Here is a 25,931-nt window from a genome sequence, read left to right on the forward strand (position 1 = left end):
CCCACCCGGACCCGCATTCTGGTACTGTAAAATCCAAATACTGACCTCGACGGCGGAGCCGATAACTGCGATCAGTGAATGAAATTAACACGTGGAAATATGCGCCATGTTTACCCGATGATACCGTGACACCATTTTGCACACCCATGCAGCACACGTTTTATTTTCCGAGGGTTTTTTTTTTTTTTTTTTTTTTTTTTTGCGCTTCATGCGCGCGTAAAGACAAATGATGTCAACTTTGATGTGAAAAGCCGTGCAGGTCGACCAGGAGTTGTCGGCTGCTCGTCGGATTTCATCATGAATTATTTGTCAGTCAGCTGGGTGGGTACAGGGGACAACAGGTCTCGTGCGCGCGCGGCGCACGCTTTTTCACGCTCAGATGTCAACTTTGCCTTCAGTGTGCAGCTGTGTGCCATGGGTGGAGGAGGCCAGCTGACGGACCCTGCAGAGCCCGGCGGGGTTTTCACCTGGGAGGAGGTGCAGACCCACAGCCAGAGGAGCGACCAGTGGCTGGTCATCGACAGGAAGGTCTACAACATCACCCAGTGGGCCAAGAAGCACCCTGGTGGGCACCGGGTCATCAGCCACTATGCTGGAGAGGACGCCACGGTGAGCTTTATTCTCCCTGTCAAGGGATTCAGAGCTCATTTATTTCAATAAATAATTATTTCTGTGTTTCAGGAGGCATTTACTGCTTTCCATCCTGATCAGAAGTTTGTGCAAAAATTTCTGAAGCCTCTGCTCATCGGAGAGCTGGCAGCAACAGAACCGAGCCACGACCGCAACAAAAACGTGAGAGCCACCTCAGCTTCTTCCAGTGCGCTCACAAAGCACGTTTGGCTTTTGCTGTCAACCATGACAAACATCGGGGGTCTCAAACTGGCAGCCCAGGGGCCGGATGAGGCTGGTGATCCTGAAGTTTATGGACCGCAGCATTACTTAAAGGGCACATTCAATATTTTTCAATGTAGGCTCACTTTTTCACTTTTTTTGTGCGTTACCTGTGCTGCTCCACAGCCTGTCTAGTGTCGGATTCCCTGTTTGGGAATCCGCTAGCTTAGCGTAGCTACTAGCTCTTAGCCGTTTTAGCATGGCGGCTTCTCCTGTCTCTCCCGTACTTTTCTGCTCTGGGTGTGAAATGTTTAGTTATTCCTCGGCCTCTTTTAGCAGTAACGGTACATGTAATAAGTGCAGCTTATTCGTAGCTTTGGAGGCCAGGCTGGGCGAATTGGAGGCTCGGCTCCGCACCGTGGAAAATTCTACAGCTAGCCAGGCCCCTGTAGTCGTTGCGGACCAAGGTAGCTTAGCCGCCGTTAGTTCCCCCCTGGCAGACCCCGTGCAGTCGGGAAGGCAGGCTGACTGGGTGACTGTGAGGAGGAAGCGTAGCCCTAAACAGAAGCCCCGTGTACACCGTCAACCCGTTCACATCTCTAACCGTTTTTCCCCACTCGACGATACACTCGCCGAGGATCAAACTCTGGTTATTGGCGACTCTGTTTTGAGAAATGTGAAGTTAGCGACACCAGCAACCATTGTCAATTGTCTTCCGGGGGCCAGAGCAGGCGACATCGAAGGACATTTGAAATTGCTGGCTAAGGCTAAGCGTAAATTTGGTAAGATTGTAATTCACGTCGGCAGTAATGACACTCGGTTACGCCAATCGGAGGTCACTAAAATTAACATTGAATCGGTGTGTAACTTTGCAAAAACAATGTCGGACTCTGTTGTTTTCTCTGGGCCCCTCCCCAATCAGACCGGGAGTGACATGTTTAGCCGCATGTTCTCCTTGAATTGCTGGCTGTCTGAGTGGTGTCCAAAAAATGAGGTGGGCTTCATTGATAATTGGCAAAGCTTCTGGGGAAAACCTGGTCTTGTTAGGAGAGACGGCATCCATCCCACTTTAGAGGGAGCAGCTCTCATTTCTAGAAATCTGGCCAATTTTTTGGGATCCTCCAAACTGTGACTGTCTAGCGTTGGGACCAGGAGGCAGAGCTGTGGTCTTATACACCTCTCTGCAGCTTCTCTCCCCCTGCCATCCCCCTATTACCCCATCCCCGTAGAGACGGTGCCTGCTCCCAGACCACCAATAACTAGCAAAAATCTATTTAAGCATAAAAATTCAAAAAGAAAAAATAATATAGCACCTTCAATTGCACCACAGACTAAAACAGTTAAATGTGGTCTATTAAACATTAGGTCTCTTTCTTCTAAGTCCCTGTTGGTAAATGATATAATAATTGATCAACGTATTGATTTATTCTGCCTAACAGAAACTTGGTTACAGCAGGATGAATATGTTAGTTTAAATGAGTCAACACCCCCGAGTCACACTAACTGTCAGAATGCTCGTAGCACGGGCCGGGGCGGAGGATTAGCAGCAATCTTCCATTCCAGCTTATTAATTAATCAAAAACCTAGACAGAGCTTTAATTCATTTGAAAGCTTGTCTCTTAGTCTTGTCCTTCCAAATTGGAAGTCCCAAAAACCAGTTTTATTTGTTATTATCTATCGTCCACCTGGTCGTTACTGTGAGTTTCTCTGTGAATTTTCAGACCTTTTGTCTGACTTGGTGCTTAGCTCAGATAAGATAATTATAGTGGGCGATTTTAACATCCACACAGATGCTGAGAATGACAGCCTCAACACTGCATTTAATCTATTATTAGACTCTATCGGCTTTGCTCAAAAAGTAAATCAGTCCACCCACCACTTTAATCATATTTTAGATCTTGTTCTGACTTATGGTATGGAAATAGAAGACTTAACAGTATTCCCTGAAAACTCCCTTTTGTCTGATCATTTTTTAATAACATTACATTTACCCTGATGGACTACCCTGCAGTGGGGAATAAGTTTCATTACACTAGAAGTCTTTCAGAAAGCGCTGTAACTAGGTTTAAGGATATGATTCCTTCTTTATGTTCTCTAATGTCATATACCAACACAGAGCAGAGTAGCAACCTAAACTCTGTAAGGGAGTTAGAGTATCTTGCCAATAGTTTTACATCCTCATTGAAGACAACTTTGGATGCTGTAGCTCCTCTGAAAAAGAGAGCTTTAAATCAGAAGTGTCTGACTCCGTGGTATAACTCACAAACTCGTAGCTTAAAGCAGATAACCCGTAAGTTGGAGAGGAAATGGCGTCTCACTAATTTAGAAGATCTTCACTTAGCCTGGGAAAAAGAGTTTGTTGCTCTATAAGAAAGCCCTTCGTGAAGCTAGGACATCTTTCTACTCATCACTAATTGAAGAAAATAAGAACAACCCCAGGTTTCTTTTCAGCACTGTAGCCAGGCTGACAAAGAGTCAGAGCTCTATTGAGCTGAGTATTCCATTAACTTTAACTAGTAATGACTTCATGACTTTCTTTGCTAACAAAATTTTGACTATTAGAGAAAAAATTACTCATAACCATCCCAAAGATGTATCGTTATCTTTGGCTGCTTTCAGTGATGCCGGTATTTGGTTAGACTCTTTCTCTCCGATTGTTCTGTCTGAGTTATTTTCATTAGTTACTTCATCCAAACCATCAACATGCTTATTAGACCCCATTCCTGCCAGGCTGCTCAAGGAAGTCCTACCATTATTTAATGCTTCAATCTTAAATATGATCAATCTATCTTTGTTAGTTGGTTATGTACCACAGGCCTTTAAGGTGGCAGTAATTAAACCATTACTTAAAAAGCCATCACTTGACCCAGCTATCTTAGCTAATTATAGGCCAATCTCCAACCTTCCTTTTCTCTCAAAGATTCTTGAGAGGGTAGTTGTAAAACAGCTAACTGATCACCTGCAGAGGAATGATCTATTTGAAGAGTTTCAGTCAGGTTTTAGAATTCATCATAGTACAGAAACAGCATTAGTGAAGGTTACAAATGATCTTCTTATGGCTTCGGACAGTGGACTTATCTCTGTGCTTGTTCTGTTGGACCTCAGTGCTGCTTTTGATACTGTTGACCATAAAATTTTATTACAGAGATTAGAGCATGTCATAGGTATTAAAGGCATTGCGCTGCGGTGGTTTGAATCATATTTGTCTAATAGATTACAGTTTGTTCATGTAAATGGGGAATCTTCTTCACAGACTAAAGTTAATTATGGAGTTCCACAAGGTTCTGTGCTAGGACCAATTTTATTCACTTTATACATGCTTCCCTTGGGCAGTATTATTAGACAGTATTGCTTAAATTTTCATTGTTACGCAGATGATACCCAGCTTTATCTATCCATGAAGCCAGAGGATACGCACCAATTAGCTAAACTGCAGGATTGTCTTACAGACATAAAGACATGGATGACCTCTAATTTCCTGCTTTTAAACTCAGATAAAACTGAAGTATTGTACTTGGCCCCACAAATCTTAGAAGCATGGTGTCTAACCAGATCGTTACTCTGGATGGCATTTCCCTGATCTCTAGTAATACTGTGAGAAATCTTGGAGTTATTTTTGATCAGGATATGTCATTCAAAGCGCATATTAAACAAATATGTAGGACTGCCTTTTTGCATTTACGCAATATCTCTAAAATCAGAAAGGTCTTGTCTCAGAGTGATGCTGAAAAACTAATTCATGCATTTGTTTCCTCTAGGCTGGACTATTGTAATTCATTATTATCAGGTTGTCCTAAAAGTTCCCTAAAAAGCCTTCAGTTGGTTCAGAATGCTGCAGCTAGAGTACTGACGGGGACAAGCAGGAGAGAGCATATCTCACCCGTGTTGGCCTCCCTTCATTGGCTTCCTGTTAATGCTAGAATAGAATTTAAAATTCTTCTTCTTACTTATAAGGTTTTGAATAATCAGGTCCCTTCTTATCTTAGGGACCTCGTAGTACCATATTACCCCATTAGAGCGCTTCGCTCTCAGACTGCGGGCTTACTTGTAGTTCCTAGGGTTTGTAAGAGTAGAATGGGAGGCAGAGCCTTCAGCTTTCAGGCTCCTCTCCTGTGGAACCAGCTCCCAATTCAGATCAGGGAGACAGATACCCTCTCTACTTTTAAGATTAGGCTTAAAACTTTCCTTTTCGCTAAGGCTTATAGTTAGGGCTGGATCGGGTGACCCTGGACCATCCCTTGGTTATGTTGCTTTAGACGTAGACTGTGTTTCATAATTATTGTATGGCCTTGCCTTGCAATGTGGAGCGCCTTGGGGCAACTGTTTGTTGTGATTTGGCGCTATACAAGAAAAAAAGTTGATTGATTGATTGACGTTTACATGGTTTGGAGGCTGTTTTTTTCACTGGAGACACAAATGAATGTAATTGGCACATTATTGATTTAGAACACTGCAGTGAGATAACTGGCTAGATAATTTTTATTAGACAGGGCAATAAGAAACAGAGTAAACCGTGTCTCGTTGCCACTGACAAGCTTGGGTAGGATTACTTTGAAATATAATCCAAAAGTAATCAGATTACAAGTAATCCAAATGTATGTACATACATACATGTAATCCACATGTATTCTTTCAAAGTAATCCTACCCAGCCTTGGCCACTGAACAGACAAAAAGGCCATTAGAAGTGTACAGATTCACAGTTTTGCTACATACAATTTCAGTTTATTTTAAATTGATTTAATTTATACAGCACCAAATCACAACAAAACTGTCTCAAGGTGCTTCACACAAGTAAGGTCTAACCGAAAAGCACACAGGCAATATTGGTAAGGAAAAACTCCCTCTGATGATGTTGAGGAAGAAACCTCAAGCAGACCAGACTTGGATGGGTGACCCACTACTTAGGCCATTTTAATAGTCACAAGGATTTTACAAAGTTTTTACCAAGCTCAAGAAACAAACAGAAAATCCAGAGTAGCATAAAAAACAAAGTTCATTATCGAGATTAGTGTGCAGTCATTGGTGCTGCAGGCAGTTAGTTCATCCAGCGCCCTGGGATACAGGACCAGCGTCCATCACATCATCAGTGGGCCATAGCACAAACTGTCCTCCTGGTAGAATATATTCCAAAAGCAGACTGCAGGTGTGCTGTGAAAAGGTTTGTACACCTGTGAGCTTTCACATGTTTGAAATTTTTTAGGACATCAAAAAACAAAACAAAAATTCAGGTTTTTTATATTAAAACAAGTGTGTTGCTCGTGAGGATCCACGGGCTCTAGATTGGGTTGTGTTTATAAAATAGGTAGCTGACATTTTTCAAGGGTGGTAATAAATTGTGCAAAGTTTGTAAAATGAGTTGGAATGGAGTGTGAGACCAGAATGTTTTTAGGACCTTAGACTTCAACAGTTTTTAGAAGAAGAACTCGACCCTTTTTTTCCTGTTAATTAAGTGATTTTTATTCATGTTAATTTACTGTCTTAATGTATTTATAAATTGTTTAGGGCCCCTTCACACTTAGTACGAATGTGGTCAAATTGCACATGACGCAGGAATCGTATCCAATACATGTAAAATCGTAGCTGCCTTCAACACCTCGTACACCTGTTGCTACAACTATTTGTGCACACCAGCGGCTGAAAGACAGACTGTGCCCTGTGAGAGCCCATCAATCCCTCTCACCGCAGGTGTCGGCCAAATTCCAGCTGACACACACAAACATCTAGCACCGCTTGCTTGGCACTTAGAAAATGTGTGGCCATTTGCACTATTAGCACGAAAACAGTCAACAGACATTCTTTTGAGCTGGATGTGAAATTTGTCTAAGTGCCCCCACATGTGTGGCTTTGCAAAACACCAACACACATGTGAGCTGCCAGAGTGTCAACTCCCCCTGCACACACGTGTGTTGCGTGTGAATTGCTCATGTGTTGCGCTGCCCCCCCCCCCCCCATCCGTAAACATATGGCATACCAGGGGTGGGGTGGGGGTGGGAGCGGACTTCCATGAGCTGCTGATATATGGATGTACAGATGGTGTGTTGGTGTGTGCGCTGGACTGACAGCGGGTGTGTCCACCGACAGCTGCAGGTGTTGAGCTTTCTGGTTCTGGAAGTCACAGCTGCAGAACACTTACCGTGTTTTGACGGACACGCATGTGTGTGCTTGCTGTCTTCATGTGGAAATACATAAAAGCATACAGTAGTGTTCAGAATAATAGTAGTGCTATGTGACTAAAAAGATTAATCCAGGTTTTGAGTATATTTCTTATTGTTACATGGGAAACAAGGTACCAGTAGATTCAGTAGATTCTCACAAATCCAACAAGACCAAGCATTCATGATATGCACACTCTTAAGGCTATGAAATTGGGCTATTACTAGTAAAAAAAAGTAGAAAATGGGGTGTTCACAATAATAGTAGCATCTGTTGTTGACGCTACAAACTCAAAACTGTTATGTTCAAACTTCTTTTTTAGCAATCCTGTGAATCACTAAACTAGTATTTAGTTGTATAACCACAGGCATTAATTTTGTTGGTTTGGAACCAAGATTTTACTCGTTTACTAGTGTGATTGGGGTCATTGTCTTGTTGAAACATCCATTTCAAGGGCATGTCCTCTTCAGCATAAGGCAGCATGACCTCTTCAAGTATTTTGACATATCCAAACTGATCCATGATACCTGGTATGCGATATATAGGCCCAACACCATAGTAGGAGAAACATGCCCATATCATGATGCTTGCACCACCATGCTTCACTGTCTTCACTGTGAACTGTGGCTTGAATTCGGAGTTTGGGGGTCGTCTCACAAACTGTCTGCGGCCCTTGGACCCAAAAAGAACAATTTTACTCTCATCAGTCCACAAAATATTCCTCCATTTCTTTTTAGGCCAGTTGATGTGTTCTTTGGCAAATTGTAACCTCTTCTGCACGTCTTTTATTTAACAGAGGGACCTTGCGGGGGATTCTTGCAAATAAATTTGCTTCACACAGGCGTCTTCTAACTGTCACAGCACTTACAGGTAACTCCAGACTGTCTTTGATCATCCTGGAGCTGATCAATGGTTGAGCCTTTGCCATTCTGGTTATTTTTCTATCCGTTTTGATGGTTGTTTTCCGTTTTCTTCCACGCATCTGGTTTTTTGTCCATTTTAAAGCATTGGAGATCACTGTAGATGAACAGCCTATAACTTTTTGCACCTGCGTATAAGTTTTCCCCTCTCCAATCAACTTTTTAATCAAACTATGCTGTTCTTCTGAACAATGTCTTGAATGTCCCATTTTTCTCAGGCTTTCAAAGAGAAACGCATGTTCAACAGGTGCTGGCTTCATCCTTAAATAGGGGACACCTGATTCACACCTGTTTGTTCCACAAAATTGACGAACTCACTGACTAAATGCCACACTACTATTATTGTGAACACCCCCTTTTCTACTTTTTTTTTTTTTTACTAATAGCCCAATTTCATAGCCTTAAGAGTGTGCATATCATGAATGCTTGGTCTTGTTGGATTTGTGAGAATCTACTGAATCTACTGGTACCTTGTTTCCCATGTAACAATAAGAAATATATGCAAAACCTGGATTAATCTTTTTAGTCACATAGCACTACTATTATTCTGAACACTACTGTATATATATCACTTTTTCAACAGGGTGGAGAGCGCGCACAGCACACACATTGACAGTCTGTTCCAACTGAAATGGACCAACAGTTCATGTGGACACGCAGCAGGCAATCTGAATGTCGCGCATGTCCTGTCAGACTATATGACAAGCCAACAGTGTGACAAATATGTCACTTTCAGTCACGTATCAGCAGAAATACGCCGTAACAAATGCTGTTTGGTCAGTCATCACTGTGCTTTTTTTCTCTTAAAAAAAAAAAAATGTTTATCTCCAGCCAATCTGCTCTGTATAAGCCTGATCCTGTCAGGTCTCAGAAGCTAAGCAGTGCAGTACCTGGTTAGTACTTGGATGGGAGACCTCTTTGGAACACCAGCGGCTGTGTGTGTGTTTCTCCAGGCTATCAATCAATCAATCAATTTTATTTATATAGCGCCAAATCACAACAAACAGTTGCCGCAAGGCGCTTTATATTGTAAGGCAAGGCCATACAATAATTCCGGAAAAAGCCCAGAGTGGTGCATACAGAGCAAAAAGAGAAAGAAACAGTGCATCATGGGAACCCCCCAGCAGTCTGTCTATAGCAGCATAACTAAGGGATGGTTCAGGGTCACCTGATCCAGCCCTAACTATAAGCTTTAGCAAAAAGGAAAGTTTTAAGCCTAATCTTAAAAGTAGAGAGGGTGTCTGTCTCCCTGATCTGAATTGGGAGCTGGTTCCACAGGAGAGGAGCCTGAAAGCTGAAGGCTCTGCCTCCCATTCTACTCTTACAAACCCTAGGAACTGCAAGTAAGCCTGCAGTCTGAGAGCGAAGCGCTCTATTGGGGTGATATGGTACTATGAGGTCCCTAAGATAAGATGGGACCTGATTATTCAAAACCTTATAAGTAAGAAGAAGAATTTTAAATTCTATTCTAGAATTAACAGGAAGCCAATGGAGAGGCCAATATGGGTGAGATATGCTCTCTCCTTCTAGTCCCCGCTAGTACTCTAGCTGCAGCATTTTGAATTAACTGAAGGCTTTTCAGGGAACTTTTAGGACAATCTGATAATAATGAATTACAATAGTCCAGCCTAGAGGAAATAAATGCATGAATTAGTTTTTCAGCATCACTCTGAGACAAGACCTTTCTAATTTTAGAGATATTGCGTAAATGCAAAAAAGCAGTCCTACATATTTGTTTAATATGCGCTTTGAATGACATATCCTGATCAAAAATGACTCCAAGATTTCTCACAGTATTACTAGAGGTCAGGGTAATGCCATCCAGAGTAAGGATCTGGTTAGACACCATGTTTCTAAGATTTGTGGGGCCAAGTACAATAACTTCAGTTTTATCTGAGTTTAAAAGCGGGAAATTAGAGGTCATCCATGTCTTTATGTCTGTACGACAATCCTGCAGTTTAGCTAATTGGTGTGTGTCCTCTGGCTTCATGGATAGATAAAGCTGGGTATCATCTGCGTAACAATGGAAATTTAAGCAATGCCGTCTAATAATACTGCCTAAGGGAAGCATGTATAAAGTGAATAAAATTGGTCCTAGCACAGAACCTTGTGGAACTCCATAATTAACCTTAGTCTGTGAAGAAGATTCCCCATTTACATGAACAAATTGTAATCTATTAGATAAATATGATTCAAGCCACCGCAGCGCAGTGCCTTTAATACCTATGGCATGCTCTAATCTCTGTAATAAAATTTTATGGTCAACAGTATCAAAAGCAGCACTGAGGTCTAACAGAACAAGCACAGAGATGAGTCCACTGTCTGAGGCCATAAGAAGATCATTTGTAACCTTCACTAATGCTGTTTCTGTACTATGATGAATTCTAAAACCTGACTGAAACTCTTCAAATAGACCATTCCTCTGCAGATGATCAGTTAGCTGTTTTACAACTACCCTTTCAAGAATTTTTGAGAGAAAAGGAAGGTGGGAGATTGGCCTATAATTAGCTAAGATAGCTGGGTCAAGTGATGGCTTTTTAAGTAATGGTTTAATTACTGCCACCTTAAAAGCCTGTGGTACATAGCCAACTAATAAAGATAGATTGATCATATTTAAGATCGAAGCATTAAATAATGGTAGGGCTTCCTTGAGCAGCCTGGTAGGAATGGGGTCTAATAGACATGTTGATGGTTTGGATGAAGTAACTAATCAAAATAACTCAGACAGAAAAATCTGAGAGAAAGAGTCTAACCAAATACCGGCATCACTGAAAGCAGCCAAAGATAACGATACGTCTTTGGGATGGTTATGAGTAATTTTTTCTCTAATAGTTAAAATTTTATTAGCAAAGAAAGTCATGAAGTCATTACTAGTTAAAGTTAAAGGAATACTCGGCTCAATAGAGCTCTGACTCTTTGTCAGCCTGGCTACAGTGCTGAAAAGAAACCTGGGGTTGTTCTTATTTTCTTCAATTAGTGATGAGTAGAAAGATGTCCTAGCTTTACGGAGGGCTTTTTTATAGAGCAACAGACTCTTTCCAGGCTAAGTGAAGATCTTCTAAATTAGTGAGACGCTTTTCCTCTCCAACTTACGGGTTATCTGCTTTAAGCTGCGAGTTTGTGAGTTATACCACGGAGTCAGGCACTTCTGATTTAAAGCTCTCTTTTTCAGAGGAGCTACAGCATCCAAAGTTGTCTTCAATGAGGATGTAAAACTATTGACGAGATACTCTATCTCACTTACAGAGTTTAGGTAGCTACTCTGCACTGTGTTGGTATATGGCATTAGAGAACATAAAGAAGGAATCATATCCTTAAACCTAGTTACAGCGCTTTCTGAAAGTCTTCTAGTGTAATGAAACTTATTCGTCACTGCTGGGTAGTCCATCAGAGTAAATGTAAATGTTATTAAGAAATGATCAGACAGAAGGGAGTTTTCAGGGAATACTGTTAAGTCTTCAATTTCCATACCATAAGTCAGAACAAGATCTAAGATATGATTAAAGTGGTGGGTGGACTCATTTACATTTTGAGCAAAGCCAATTGAGTCTAATAATAGATTAAATGCAGTGTTGAGGCTGTCATTCTCAGCATCTGTGTGGATGTTAAAATTGCCCACTATAATTATCTGAGCTAAGCACTAAGTCAGACAAAAGGTCTGAAAATTCACAGAGAAACTCACAGTAACGACCAGGTGGACGATAGATAATAACAAATAAAACTGGTTTTTGGGACTTCCAATTTGGATGGACAAGACTAAGAGTCAAGCTTTCAAATGAATTAAAGCTCTGTCTGGGTTTTTGATTAATTAATAAGCTGGAATGGAAGATTGCTGCTAATCCTCCGCCTCAGCCCGTGCTACGAGCATTCTGGCAGTTAGTGTGACTCGGGGGTGTTGACTCATTTAAACTAACATATTCATCCTGCTGTAACCAGGTTTCTGTAAGGCAGAATAAATCAATATGTTGATCAATTATTATATCATTTACTAACAGGGACTTAGAAGAGAGAGACCTAATGTTTAATAGACCACATTTAACTGTTTTAGTCTGTGGTGCAGTTGAAGGTGCTATATTATTTTTTCTTTTTGAATTTTTATGCTTAAATAGATTTTTGCTGGTTATTGGTGGTCTGGGAGCAGGCACCGTCTCTACGGGGATGGGGTAATGAGGGGATGGCAGGGGGAGAGAAGCTGCAGAGAGGTGTGTAAGACTACAACTCTGCTTCCTGGTCCCAACCCTGGATAGTCACGGTTTGGAGGATTTAAGAAAATTGGCCAGATTTCTAGAAATGAGAGCTGCTCCATCCAAAGTGGGATGGATGCCGTCTCTCCTAACAAGACCAGGTTTTCCCCAGAAGCTTTGCCAATTATCTATGAAGCCCACCTCATTTTTTGGACACCACTCAGACAGCCAGCAATTCAAGGAGAACATGCGGCTAAACATGTCACTCCCGGTCCGATTGGGGAGGGGCCCAGAGAAAACTACAGAGTCCGACATTGTTTTTGCAAAGTTACACACCGATCAGTGTTAATTTTAGTGACCTCAGATTGGCGTAACCGGGTGTCATTACTGCCGACGTGAATTACAATCTTACCAAATTTACGCTTAGCCTTAGCCAGCAGTTTCAAATTTCCTCCAATGTCGCCTGCTCTGGCCCCCGGAAGACAATTGACTATGGTTGCTGGTGTCGCTAACTTCACATTTCTCAAAACAGAGTTGCCAATAACCAGAGTTTGATCCTCGGCGGGTGTGTCGTCGAGTGGGGAAAAACGGTTATAAATGTGAACGGGTTGGCGGTGTACACAGGGCTTCTGTTTAGAACTACGCTTCCTCCTCACAGTCACCCAGTCGGCCTGCTTTCCCGGCTGCTCGGGATTTGCCAGAGGGAAACTAACGGCGGCTAAGCTACCTTGGTCCGCACCGACTACAGGGGCCTGGCTAGCTGTAGAATTTTCCACGGTGCAGAGCCGAGTCTCCAATTCGCCCAGCCTGGCCTCCAAAGCTACGGATAAGCTACACTTATTACAAGTACCATTACTGCTAAAGGAGGCCGAGGAATAACTAAACATTTCACACCCAGAGCAGAAAAGTGCGGGAGAGACAGGAGAAGCCGGCTAAGAGCTAGTAGCTGCGCTAAGCTAGCGGATTCCTACAAACACACAAAGTGAATAATGTGTAAATAATTTAGAGGTGATTCAGCAGAGGGAGTGCTTTAGTTAAGGCACGTGAAGATTACACTGTGAAACAAATCGTTATCTAGGTAACTAGATCAATCTAACTGCGCAGATTAAACAGCTAACAGATACAGCAAAACACCGCTGTGCTCCGGAACAGGAAGTGATACAATACCGCAGTGAGAGCCAACCACCAGTAGAGGCAAGCAAGAGTCAAGAGGCTACACTGGAGTTGCGTCAGGAAGGGCATCCAGCATAATACTTGTGCCAAATATGAATGCGGATCGGGTAGTATCTGCTGTGGCGACCACAAACACAACGGAAGTAGCCAAATAGAGGACAACAATGTTTATCTCCTTGTTGATTTTAGCCATTTCACGCTCCTGTTATAAGACAGTGATGGTAGCACAGTGGTAAAGTTTCTGTCTGGTAATCAGAGCTTGCAGGTTTGAATCCCGTGAGTGGCATTTATTTTTATTTAACCAGGGTTATTTAACTGTGGGGTTCTGTATTGCGTCCCCTTTTCTTTATTATTTGTATCAACCCATCGATATTCAGTAATTATACAGCTGGTTTTTATTTTATTTTTCTCCCCATCAGCGGCGCGATGTGGTGCACCACCTCCCAGCTGCTCGCACTGTGTTCCTGCTCACATGACACCATCGCGTGCACAAAACTGTCATAGCGGGATCGTTCACATTGTGTGAAATGTAAATAAAAACAGAATACAATGATTTGCAAATCCTCTTCAACGTATATTCAATTGAATACACCACAAAGACAAGATATTTAATGTTCAAATTGATCAACTTTATTGTTTTTGTGCAAATATTTGCTCATTTTGAAATGGATGCCTGCAACACGTTTCAAAAAAGCTGGGACAGTTGTATGTTTACCACTGTGTTACATCACCTTTCCTTCTAACAACACTCAATAAATGTTTGGGAACTGAGGACACTAATTGTGAGTGTCATGAGTGTCACCCTTCAGAAAGGGATTTGATTGGTGTCAGTCATGTGATTTGAATTGGGAATTAACAAAATTGTGTTAAAAAACCCAGAAAATAATTATGATAGCTTGCTTCCAGGGCAACATGGTGGCATAGTGGTTAGCACTGTTGCCTCACAGCGAAAAGATCATGGGATCAATTCCCGTCTGTGGCCTTTCTGTGTAGAGTTTGTGGTTCCTCTCTGTGTTTACGTGGGTTCTCTCCGGGTGCTCCAGCTTCCTCCCGCATCCAAAGACATGCTGGTTTGGTGAATTGGAAACTTTAAATTGTCAGAGTTCTTAATTATCTGTTGACTGACTAAACCGTTCATCTCTACATGAATGTTTGTTCTCTGCTCTCAGGCCGCAGCCATACAGGATTTCCACACTTTGCGTGCACAGGCAGACAGCAAGGGCCTGTTTCGGGCACGGCCTCTGTTCTTCTGTCTCCACCTAGGACATGTCCTGCTGCTGGAGGCTCTGGCCTGGGTCCTCGTCTGGGTTTGGGGCACGAGCTGGACGCTGACTCTGCTGTGCTCCGTCCTTCTGGCTACTGCCCAGGTGACATCTCTGTGTGCCGTCATAATTCGTTCATCAAGGACATTAAGCAGCAAACAAATCTCCAAATCTCCCTCTGCAGTCTCAGGCTGGATGGCTGCAGCATGACTTCGGCCACCTGTCCGTCTTCAACAAGTCCAGCTGGAATCACGTATTTCACAAGTTCATCATCGGTCACTTAAAGGTATTATTTTGTACTCGGCTTTTCATTGATGGTCTTTATTGTTTGTGTGTTTTTGTTCCTCTGTGTCTGTCTGTCTGTTTGTCTGTCTGTTTTTTAAATTGAGCTGTTTTCTTAGGGAGCCTCTGCCAACTGGTGGAACCATCGACACTTCCAGCATCACGCAAAGCCCAACATCATCAGCAAGGACCCAGACATCAACATGTTGCACATCTTTGTGTTGGGAACCACTCAGCCAGTGGAGGCATATATTTAAAAATAAGTAAAAGAGAGAGATCTTAATGGAAAACACAGTGTTTGATCTAAATCTTTCTGCTCTCCTTTCCACTGCAGTATGGCATCAAAAAGATAAAACACTTGCCCTATCACCGACAACACCAGTACTTCTTTCTGAGTATGTTTTTTTGTAACAATAATGTAAAATGAACAAGCCATGACTCATTGCAGAAGTAACTTTTTGTCTCTTTCCCTTGTAGTTGGACCACCGCTACTCATTCCAGTGTACTTTCATATTCAAATAATGCGCACCATGATTTCACGCAAGGACTGGGTGGTAAGAAAGCAGCTTCTGCAGAGACGTTTTAAATTTATATGTTAATATCATTATTAAAGTTCATACAGACAGAAAGAGGCACCGCTGGGAAAAAAAAAAAATCACATTTTGCCAAAATTATTTTGTGGTATTTTGAGGATTCCAGCTAAAAAACAAACAGATGTATGACATACTTTTTTTTTGGAGCAGTGATTCCCAAAGTGTGGGCTGGAAAGGTACTGTAGGTGGGCCAAGAGAGGTAATTAAATATAAAAGTCTTTGATTTTCAGTTTTGTAATAAAGTTTAAGATGATTTAAAATAGCATTTTTAATGTAATAAAACAAAGCAGTTGGATTTAAATGATGTGTTCTTCATTCTTCAAGTTTAACATGATAATTACTGAAATATTTGATCTTAGTCTCATGTGTCAGTCACAGTTGTGATTAAAACTAAGGGGGGGGGGGGGAGTGTCACAGAAGATTTTCATATATATATATATATATATATATATATATATATTGCATTCTGGACTCACACATCATTCCAGCAGGGGGCAGCAAATCATCTTTACATTAAAAGCGTGCATGTGTGATTTTTATTTAGTAAATATATAATATAATTGTAAATACCTTAAAAAATTCATGGATGGCATGAGAAAGTGAAAACACTTTTTTCCATTGTGGTCCATTTAAAAATGAAATGAGTAAATAGAAGTAATAATAAAATTAAAATAATAATAATTGTGATGATGATGATGATAATAATAATATTAATAATAATAATGGCAATAGTGTGTATATGATATCAAAAACCTAAACAATTTATAAATACATTAAGACAGTAAATTAACATTAAGAAATTACGTAATTAACAGGAAATAAAGGGTTGAGATCTTCTTCTAAAAATTGTCTAAGGGACTCACGTCATTCCATCTCATTACAGAAACTTTGCATAATTTATTGCAACCCTTGGAAAAATGTCAGCTACCTATTTTATAAATACTACCGAATCTAGAGCCCGTGGCTCCACACGGGCAACACGCTAGTCAGCAAGTCGGTCATGGGATCGATTCTCACCTGTGTCCTTTCTGTGTGGAGTTTGCATGTTCTCCCCGTGTTTGTGTGGATTCTCTCTGTGCATTTCGGCTTCTTCCCACATCCAAGACACTCAGTTTAGGTGGACTGGAAACTTTAAATTGTCCGTAGGTGTTCGTGCGGGTGTGACTATATGTTTGTCTGTCTTTATGTGGCCCTGTGACAGACTGGTGTCTTGTCCAGGGTGTACCCCGCCTCATGCCCTGTGAGTGCTAGGATAGGCTCCAGCCCCCTGTGACCCTTAATTGGAGATATCTATCTATCTGTCTGTCTGTTGGGGGGACAAAGTGTGAGGCCAGCAGGGCCGAAGCCCATAGGCTGGGGGTCTGAGGGCCACTTTAGAAGCCAACGGTTTCTAGATAAGCTCAGATGCATTCTGATCATCCAGAACAGTAATTTTAATGTTTTGAGAAGACCATAAAGTGGACACCATTTGACTTATGCAATTTGAAACTGTGGATATAAGTACTTTATTCTGAGAATAGCCAGCATTGATTTTATTAACATCCTGGTGTAGATAAGGTATCACCACATGTGTAGAACTCAAAAAGAATGATGGGTTGAGTTGTCATAAAAAAACAACTGCAATGTGGTAAAATGTATTCATAAATATGAAAGAACAGGCTCTTAATAATTATTAACTATTGCATACTGTATTTTTTTTCTCAAGATTTGTTTTTGCATAAGTTTGAAAAAACAACAGATCATAAGTTTAGGATAAATTACTTATCATGAATTTAATTTTTGAAGTGGCACTAATGACAACACTCATACTGAACATAATTTCAGTTGCATAGACTGATTTTGGAGATCAAGCAATAATTGCAGATGGGCTTTCTGAGGTCCCAGATAGCTTTTCTGATTTCCTTTTCTAACTTTCAGAATTTAGTAAATTAGCATATGGTCCATTGATACTTATGTGTAGACACTAGTCCCTAGAGGCAACTATTTTTGGTTTGAAATCTGGGCAAATGCAGTCCCAGAAAATTCCGAATGTGACAAACAAGAAACAGGTGTTGTAAACAAGTCAATGCTGCTAAAAATACAAACTTGCAGAAACAAAGATACTATTCTGACATGGTTTTGCACATAAGACTGGCATAGCATGTTTCAAGTACACACATATATGTCAGAAGGTGGAGGGACATACCATATTCTGTCCCCCCTGGTTGAAAAGGTGGGGGGACATGTCCCCCCCTATCTCCCACCAAATTGCGCCCATGTGTGTGTGTGTGTACGTATATATATTGCATTAGTCATTTTTCTGTATCTCTTTTAAGAATGGTACATTTAAATAAAATGAACCTTTTTGTCTTGTGTAGGATTTGGCGTGGTCCATGTCATACTATCTTCGTTACTTCTGCTGTTCGTTGCCGCTTTACGGCCTGTTTGGCTCTGTGGTGCTCATCAGCTTTGTCAGGTAAATTATATGAAAGAATTGTTTTTTTTAAAAAGTCTTTCTCTCACCGAGTTCTGAAAAGGCACACAGAGCAAATATTATTATTAGAATATTATTCCAGAGGTTAACGTGGAAGCAAACATCTTCTAATATTTCTACACAGCAATAAAAGATGTTGGAAAGTCCTGATTTCTTAATAGAAATCAGCAGCACATTTTGATAACACATCGCTCACTGGTGTCTTACTGATGAATGCTGCAGGTTTCTGGAGAGCCACTGGTTTGTGTGGGTGACACAGATGAACCATCTGCCAATGGATATTGACCACGAGAAGCGTCGGGACTGGCTGACCATGCAGGTACCAGATTGCTGTGGTGTCCTTGGCAAACCACCGAAAAACACTCAGTTGATCCAAATTACACAAGGACACAGGATTGTTCAGTTCTGGGCAGGATCCAGATAAATGGGTGCAGCCAGGAATATATGTATTTATAATATAATATGTTTACAATGTAATTATGAAATAAATTTGTAATTATATTTATGAGATTCTGAATATATTTATAATATTCATGAATTCATTTCTTTATAGTTTACACAACCAATGCACCGCATATCCCCTGTCATCCGCTGATATCCGCAACCAACAGGTTGGCGCAGCTTGGCGGCGGACCGGGACAGCGTGTAAAACAGATATGACGCGTGCCCAGCACGACCACATCACGGTCGCAAATGGTATGTCGCGCATGCAGACTAGAGCATGACACGGGACTGGATTTTCACTCCCGTCCCATCCCGCTCCCAGAAAAAAAATCCCATCCTGTCCCAATCCTGGACTGGAGTAAAAAAATAAATCCCATCCCGTCCCACTCCTGTAAAGATGACTCCCAATCCCATCCCGCTCCCACTCAAAATCAGTCCCACTCCCATCCCACTCCCGTATGTCTCGCACCGTGATGATCAATCAGGGACTGAATATGTAGTGACGTGGAGATGTCTGGAGTTTGACTGAAGATGTGAACATGTCCTGTCGCTGGTAGCAGCCTGTGAGCAGGACTTATGTCTCTTTTGTCCTTTATTTCACAATTATGACAGAGTTTTTGGAGCAAGCAGCAGCAGGAGCGGAGTTTCTTTTTCTTTTTATGTTACGTGCGCGCAAGTGAATGGAGATGATTTTACTACTTATTAACTGCACAGATGTATAATAGAACAAATGGTGACTGGTTTCTAAACACAATTATGACAGAGTTTTTTGGTGGAAGAGCGAGCTGCAGCAAGCAGCGGAGTTTCTTTTTTTTTTTTTAATTGTTTACATGTGCGCACGTGAACGGGACAGGAGGTCCTCAAACTGGGTCCTGTAGAGGCGGAAGGACCACTGAAAGCAGCCGTCATCCAGACGCAGCTCCTGCAGCAAATAATGATACTCCCTGTATTGGGAGCTTTTCACAACTCGCTCCGTGTGATCAAGGTCCGTCATGTTAACTTGACTGACAGCGAGCGGAATGGAAGCTCCTCCTATTTGATGACGCACCGGGGTGAATTTTTGCAGCAAAAGCAGAGCGACACACTGGGCGAAGGTGGTGTGTCCATGGCCACGTGACCCCCGCGAATTTGTAGCGTCTGATCGCGCCCGGTGTGCACGCGGCATTAAATAGATGAAAATCATCATCTATTTTTGGCATTCCCGCTCCTGCCCGCTCCCGTTCATTTTTATTCCTGTCCCATCCCAATCACGGGATTGATAAAATTTTGACTCCCATCCCGCGGGAATCCCGCAGGAATCACGTGACCCACGGGTATTCCCGAAAAATGTCATCCTCTAATGCAGACAGAGTGGGCACGGATGAAGCGAGTGCATCACGGCCGCTGTACCCCTCATGGGGGCGCCTCCACGGTCGCCTTCGCTTCTGTTCCCTGTTATATCCGCTTTTCTTCCTCATGTATTCGCTGATCCACCCCGGGACATTTGTCATTTCCGCCCACCTTTGTTGCGGACGCTCAGCTTTTGTCTCCTCATTTCATGCGTAAATCCTCCTAAACACCAGTGGGACAGGGCCCTAAAGACACTGGGGAGATGGCTGTCATTACATCATCAATAAATGCACAAGTTTACGTTGATATTTTGGACACTTTTCTTATCCCATCAATTGAAAGGATGTTTGGGGATGATGAAATCATTTTTCAAGATGATAATGCATCTTGCCATAGAGCAAAAACTGTGAAAACATTCCTTGCAAAAAGATACATAGGGTCAATGTCATGGCCTGCAAATAGTCCGGATCTTAATCCAACTGAAAATCTTTGGTGGAAGTTGAAGAAAATGGTCCATGACAAGGCTCCAACCTGCAAAGCTGATCTGGCAACAGCAATCAGAGAAAGTTGTGGTGCAACAAAATACTAGTGATGTGTTGGAGCGTTCTTTTGTTTTTCATGATTCCATAATTGTTTCCTCAGAATTGAGTGATTCCATATTTTTTTCCCTCTGCTTGGTCTAAAAAAGTAACCGTTACTGACTGCCACAATTTTTTTTCCTGATTTCTTATAGTGTTTCTTAAAGCCAGAAAGTTGCCATTTGAAATGACTTTAGTTTTGTGTCATGTCTGTGATCTGCTTTTTTTCTACAAAATTAAACAACTGAATGAACATCCTCCGAGGCCGGTGATTCCATAATTTTTGCCAGGGGTTGTACATGAATATTTCTAAAGTCCCAGGTCGCTGAATGTGTCTTGGACTTGATTTACGTCAGCTATAAACAAATACATACGTCGTGTTACTGTAAGGTCAATCTGTCTCGAGTAGGTTCTCAAAAAACTGAGTGACCGTGTAAGAAGGAAGAATGTTTGCATTGAGCCTAGATTTGATCTATTTTGTATTAAAAGAAAAAAAATTTTTTTTAAAGTGCTTAATTATTTCAACAGTGGTGTAAAGCACTATACTGAGTGCCCTTCTACTTACTGTTCCTGTTACTTTTAGAGACAGATGAAATAAAAGCCAAAACATACAGCCGCTAAACTCACTGTATGGGTATGTGACTAAAGGTGTGTGGTGAGACTGTTGATTGATTGATTGTAGTTTTGGTGTAAGTGATTCACTTGAACATCTCATCTTCTGCCTCAGTTACAAGCCACCTGTAATATTGAACATTCCTACTTCAACGACTGGTTCAGTGGACACCTGAACTTTCAAATTGAACACCAGTAAGTCCAATGAGTGAAGAGACGATTGAGCCGAAGTAGGAGAAAACCAAATGCAAAGTAGGTTAAATCATATCAGCCAATTCTTCCAGAGTCAAAGTGGTCATTGATGTATAGATTTTTTAAAAAAAAGCTCAGTGACCATTAAATATTTTTAAAACAGAATTTCTAGCAGAATGTGCACATTTGAATATATATATATATATATATATATATATATATATATATATATATATATATATATACTGAAGACATTTTTTGCATGTTAAAATGTTATTGAAATACTTTTTCTCATCAATTCATCTTTATATGTATATTGTTTTGTATCATGCAACCAACCAACAAGAAAGTCCACTTCTCATAAAAAGGATCCCTCCAAAAATGCAGCCTACCGTTTTGAGATTTGTACATCAAACTTTTCTAAGCTCAGTCTTTGTATTTATACACACACACATATATTATGGCCCCTTCACGCATAACACAATTGAGGCAGAATGACGCACGAAGGAGGATTCGAATGGCACTCATGGGAAATCGGACTCGAACGCCTCGTACAGCAGTCGACACATCCACTCAAGCATGGCACATGCACTCTATATTTGCCTGCCGCTCACGCTGGAAACCCATTCGAACAGTGGGCAAGATGAGGTCGCACCACCATCTGATCGTGTTTGGGGCATTTGCACGGCATGTCACAGCAGGTCGGATATATCGTGCCACGGCCGAGCACCTGCACGAAATTATTGGCCATGTCGAACTGTGGCCGAATGACGCACTTGAGGCAGCCTTCACACCAGCGGCCGAAAGTTGCCAAATGCTGTGCGAGTGGCCATTCAACCCAACCAGCTGGAGTCCAGATGCCACCCACGAACATATGTATCCAGCTCAGACTCACTTTCTCAGCTGACACTGACAGGGTGAACGTAATATGTTAAATTACAACAAAGAACAATAAATAATTGTAATAAAACAATTATCAACATGTCATGAGAGCCCGGTCACACGTGCATTGCTGTGGCATGTTATGAGTTGATGGCAGATATGTGTTCTGCCACTGTGACTTACACCGAACAGGTGGGCATGTTGCAGATTAGCCACAGCAGTTCAGCTGTGTGTCGTCGCTACTCACAGCTGGAGAACACATATCCAGCCATATAGACCACCACCTCTGAACACTCCACTGCGATGCACACGTATCGGCATATTTTCCTGAGGTGGTAATAAATAAAAACGCATGATGCCATCAGCAGCACTTCACTGAGTGCTGCAGACCCAATCAGCCAGGCTGCTCCATGTGAATATGTCTGTCTGATCATATGACCTCTCAGCTGACTATCCAAATGTCACATCCATCACGTGAGTGATAGTCCACATGACATGGTGTCCTTCAGTGTCTTCCAAAACAGACCGCGTCCTTCGGCACACTGTGTGCTGGGCACACTGGAGCCAGTTGATGTGTTCACAATCATTCCATCGTGTCACTTCATTAATTCCTTGGTTCATGTACAGAGGAACAGAGGGATGTTAATTCTTGTATTGTCTGCGCTTTATACCAGGAATTAAATATTTTACCAGACAAAATGCATTCTATTTGATCCATCATTTCCAACACAGACCGCTACATCATCAGGCATCAGTTACACATCATAACAATAATAAGGGGAACTTTATTAATCCCGAAGAAAATTTTTGCAGAATTTGGTGCAGAAACAGTCACAATAAATTGTTTTTTTCCCCTTTTTTTTGTTAATTTTTATTTTTTCTTTATTTTATTACAATGACACCAGAATCATTACCAGACTGTCTTACATTTAAATAGTGCATTAATTGTTCTTAGAATGTTCTGTGCTCTCTCATTAATTTGTCCTTAGACTTTTTTGTTGATTTATGTACATTTGCACATGTAATTCCTGCTGCTGTGTGAGCACGATGTGGTCTCACACCTCTAACGTCTGCGCAATGTGTTTGTGCACAAAGTGTGCACAAACCCGTCACCACGGCATCGTTCTCCTGTGTCCCTCCCGACAGCAGGTGGAATTTTCCGCCATTCACCAAATTGTTTTTTTCTTTTTCGCTTTTTTTCAGCCGGTTCCTGCAGCTTTCACCCAACTTCGTGTGATGTGTGAAGGGGCCCTTAACAATGCAGTGTTGCATATGAAGAGATGTACCATATCTTGTTTAAAGCTATACAGCCATTTAAATGTAACAAAACCCACAAAATTGAGTTTCTACTAAATCCAAGCATTATAATGTAGGTTCATTTTTGCAACGTGTTTCAAAATTACAGTTCATTTTAATGACGATAACATATTTACCTGGAATTGCATAATGAATATTTTATTTTCCTTCTCTTGCCGTGTGCCGGAGTTAGTGCATGTACGGCATCCATGAGATTTTGAAATGACCGTTTATTCATTTTTCTGGACAATGCAAATTTTGATCATATTCGCAGTGCCAATCCCATATTATTTTTTAACCCATATAAGCCTAATAAATAAAATTATAGTGGTGCCAAATAAAATTATTTTTATGACTTAAATCTTAAAGATTTCAAAGGCCATATACCTTAAAGTGTTATTTGGTGTCAAAGTCGTGACTTGTTTCACTAAGAGGTTCAGTGGAGTTTCACCAGCATTTTGCAACAAATACATAAGACAGAGTGGACATAACACAGCTGAGAGTCATTAATCAAACAACTGCTTGTGAATGTCAGCAGCTTCATACTACGGCAAAACTTTGACTGCATTGAAATATCTGAGAAATCCAATTAGAGTTGAAAACTTGAGAATAATTTTAGTCAGTTCTGAAAATCGTAAGGTAGAATGAAAGTTAAGTGCTGTGCATTTGGTTCTCCTACAAAAGCCATTTTTGGTTTGGTGTTAATTTGACCTTTAAACACTGTTGTTGAGCCGTGTTGCCCTCTTCCTTTTCTCTGCTGAAGCCTGTTTCCCACGATGCCTCGCCACAACTACCACCTGGTGGCGCCAGCCGTACGAGCTCTGTGTGAGAAACATGGGATTCCTTACCAGGTAAAGACGATGTGGCAAGGACTTACTGATGTTGTCAGGTGAGACCAATTGTGATGCAAAAGTCATCAGATCTTTTAATGTTTCTGCATAAAATTTGCTTTCAATAGCAAATGTGATTTTTCCAGATATTTGTTTAAAAAAAGTAACAAATCTTACAGAGAAATTTGTCTATTTTTGGAAAGAAATTAATAATACATGCATAAAAACCAGGATTACTTAACAGGTTTCCAGCTCAATGCGGGAGTCCACAAAAACAATGGATAAGTGATAATAATCAATGATAATCAACAATCAAAATGATCTACCAGATTTAGACTACATGTCATGCTTTTTGTATTTATTTGGTTTGTCCTGTGATTTATATTACATCAAAATAAGATGGCACTGTCTGCCAGCATGACAACTGAGCGCTACTCCTGAACGGGATGAGGATCAGCGGCTAAGTCTTACAGAACAAGCTCCTAATCGACAGGCAAATTGCTTTCACTTTGTGGGACAACCAAAAGCACAGTGGGGAGGATGGCTAGGCTAGGGTAAGGCTAGCTGTATAATTAGTAGTTTTAAAATGTTGAGTTGCATTATTGAGATAAACGTGCACATGCTTAGCTCCGCATTGAAGCAGTCTACAACTGTGCACTTCTAATCACATTTTCATCTGTTCACTGGTGACAAGAAGCAGTTTCAGGGTTCCTGCAGCTCCTTAAAAATTCTTAAGACATTGAATTTGTTAATCTAAGAATAAAGCCTTAATTGGTATTAAAATGCCTTAAGTCTGTCTTTTAATAGTCTTAAAAATACCAAGATAAAGGAAGTAATATTTTATTCATGTTTTCTTCTGACATTGCAAATAAGAAATGTCAAAATAAATGGCAAAGCTATAGATAGATAGTCCTGAAAATACGGTACTTGTAAAATCATGGGACTACAGTAAGTTTTAAAGTGAAGCTGCATATTTTGCTTAACCTTTAAGTCTGAGCAGTCGTTAATAATTACATAATATTTAAAAGCTTTTCATTGTTTATGTAGCATGTGTACTTTGTGTTTTTATTTATTTATTTTGTCATGAAGCCTGATATTTTTGCACAACAATGTATAACTTCTGTAATTTTCATAGATACCATTTTTTTTTAGGAGTGTCACAGTTTACATTTTCCTCTGATGAAATTTCAGTTTTCTACATAACTTGCAATAACTGAGACATGAATTAATCAATAACATCTGGTTATTTGTTTTTAACTTTTTCAGGTCACTGAAAACTTCTGGGGACCTCTGGCTTGATGCATATCTTCACAAATAACATATTCAAATGTCTGCACAAAATAGTTTTGCTGCTCTGAGTTATTTTATAGATATATTTGTTTGTGAAAGTAAGTTGCATGAATAGTTTATTTCTTTTACTGCTAGTGTAAGTGCTGATTTTACCATTCTCATTCTGAGCAGGGTTTTAAATTTTTATTTTGTTCTGAAAAATTCCTTTTACATTGTCTAAGACTTTCTTTAATTCATATATATATGAATTAAAGAAAGTTTTGAAAATGTGACTTATTTGATGTTTTTTTCTGTCATGATTTACAATTTGAACAATTAAACTGGACTGAGAATGTTAATTTGGAGTGTACATACTTTTAAATGTGTGTGTGCATGCATTATTTATTTATGTACACACATTCAAAAAATTACTCTTACCCTAAATAGTGAATATTTACTTATTACATTATTACATTTAACTTTTTAGCATGACAAAATGCAGCATTCAGCATTAGAAACATTGAAATAAAACAAAAAAAATGCATTTTTACCTCCGCCAAGGAGGTTATGCTTTCGGTTGCATCCGTTTGTTTGTTGGTTGGTTGGTTGGTTGGTTTGTTAGCAGG

The 25,931-nt window shown here is 40.7% G+C and overlaps 1 protein-coding gene across 4 annotated transcripts; it reads left to right on the forward strand.

The window, feature by feature from the left end:
• Positions 1 to 3: 3 nt before the first annotated feature.
• Positions 4 to 25,802, forward strand: fads2 (fatty acid desaturase 2). Of its 4 annotated transcripts, none has more exons than XM_034176366.1 (13): positions 4 to 26; positions 399 to 609; positions 682 to 792; positions 14,433 to 14,630; positions 14,710 to 14,811; positions 14,927 to 15,052; positions 15,142 to 15,202; positions 15,285 to 15,361; positions 17,758 to 17,855; positions 18,096 to 18,192; positions 20,952 to 21,031; positions 23,970 to 24,095; positions 25,303 to 25,802. In XM_034176366.1, exons 2-13 carry the CDS (start codon positions 415 to 417, stop codon positions 25,352 to 25,354), a joined length of 1,323 nt encoding a protein of 440 aa, XP_034032257.1. In that variant the 5' UTR covers positions 4 to 26; positions 399 to 414; the 3' UTR covers positions 25,355 to 25,802. The 4 variants fall into 4 exon arrangements, with proteins under 4 accessions (XP_034032257.1, XP_034032258.1, XP_034032259.1 ...); XM_034176367.1 differs by having other exon boundaries at positions 4 to 21; XM_034176368.1 differs by having other exon boundaries at positions 13 to 21; positions 380 to 609.
• The last annotated feature ends 129 nt before the right edge of the window (positions 25,803 to 25,931 follow it).

This window comes from Thalassophryne amazonica, chromosome 8 (genome assembly GCF_902500255.1).
Source record: "Thalassophryne amazonica chromosome 8, fThaAma1.1, whole genome shotgun sequence".
Lineage (NCBI taxonomy): Eukaryota > Metazoa > Chordata > Actinopteri > Batrachoidiformes > Batrachoididae > Thalassophryne > Thalassophryne amazonica.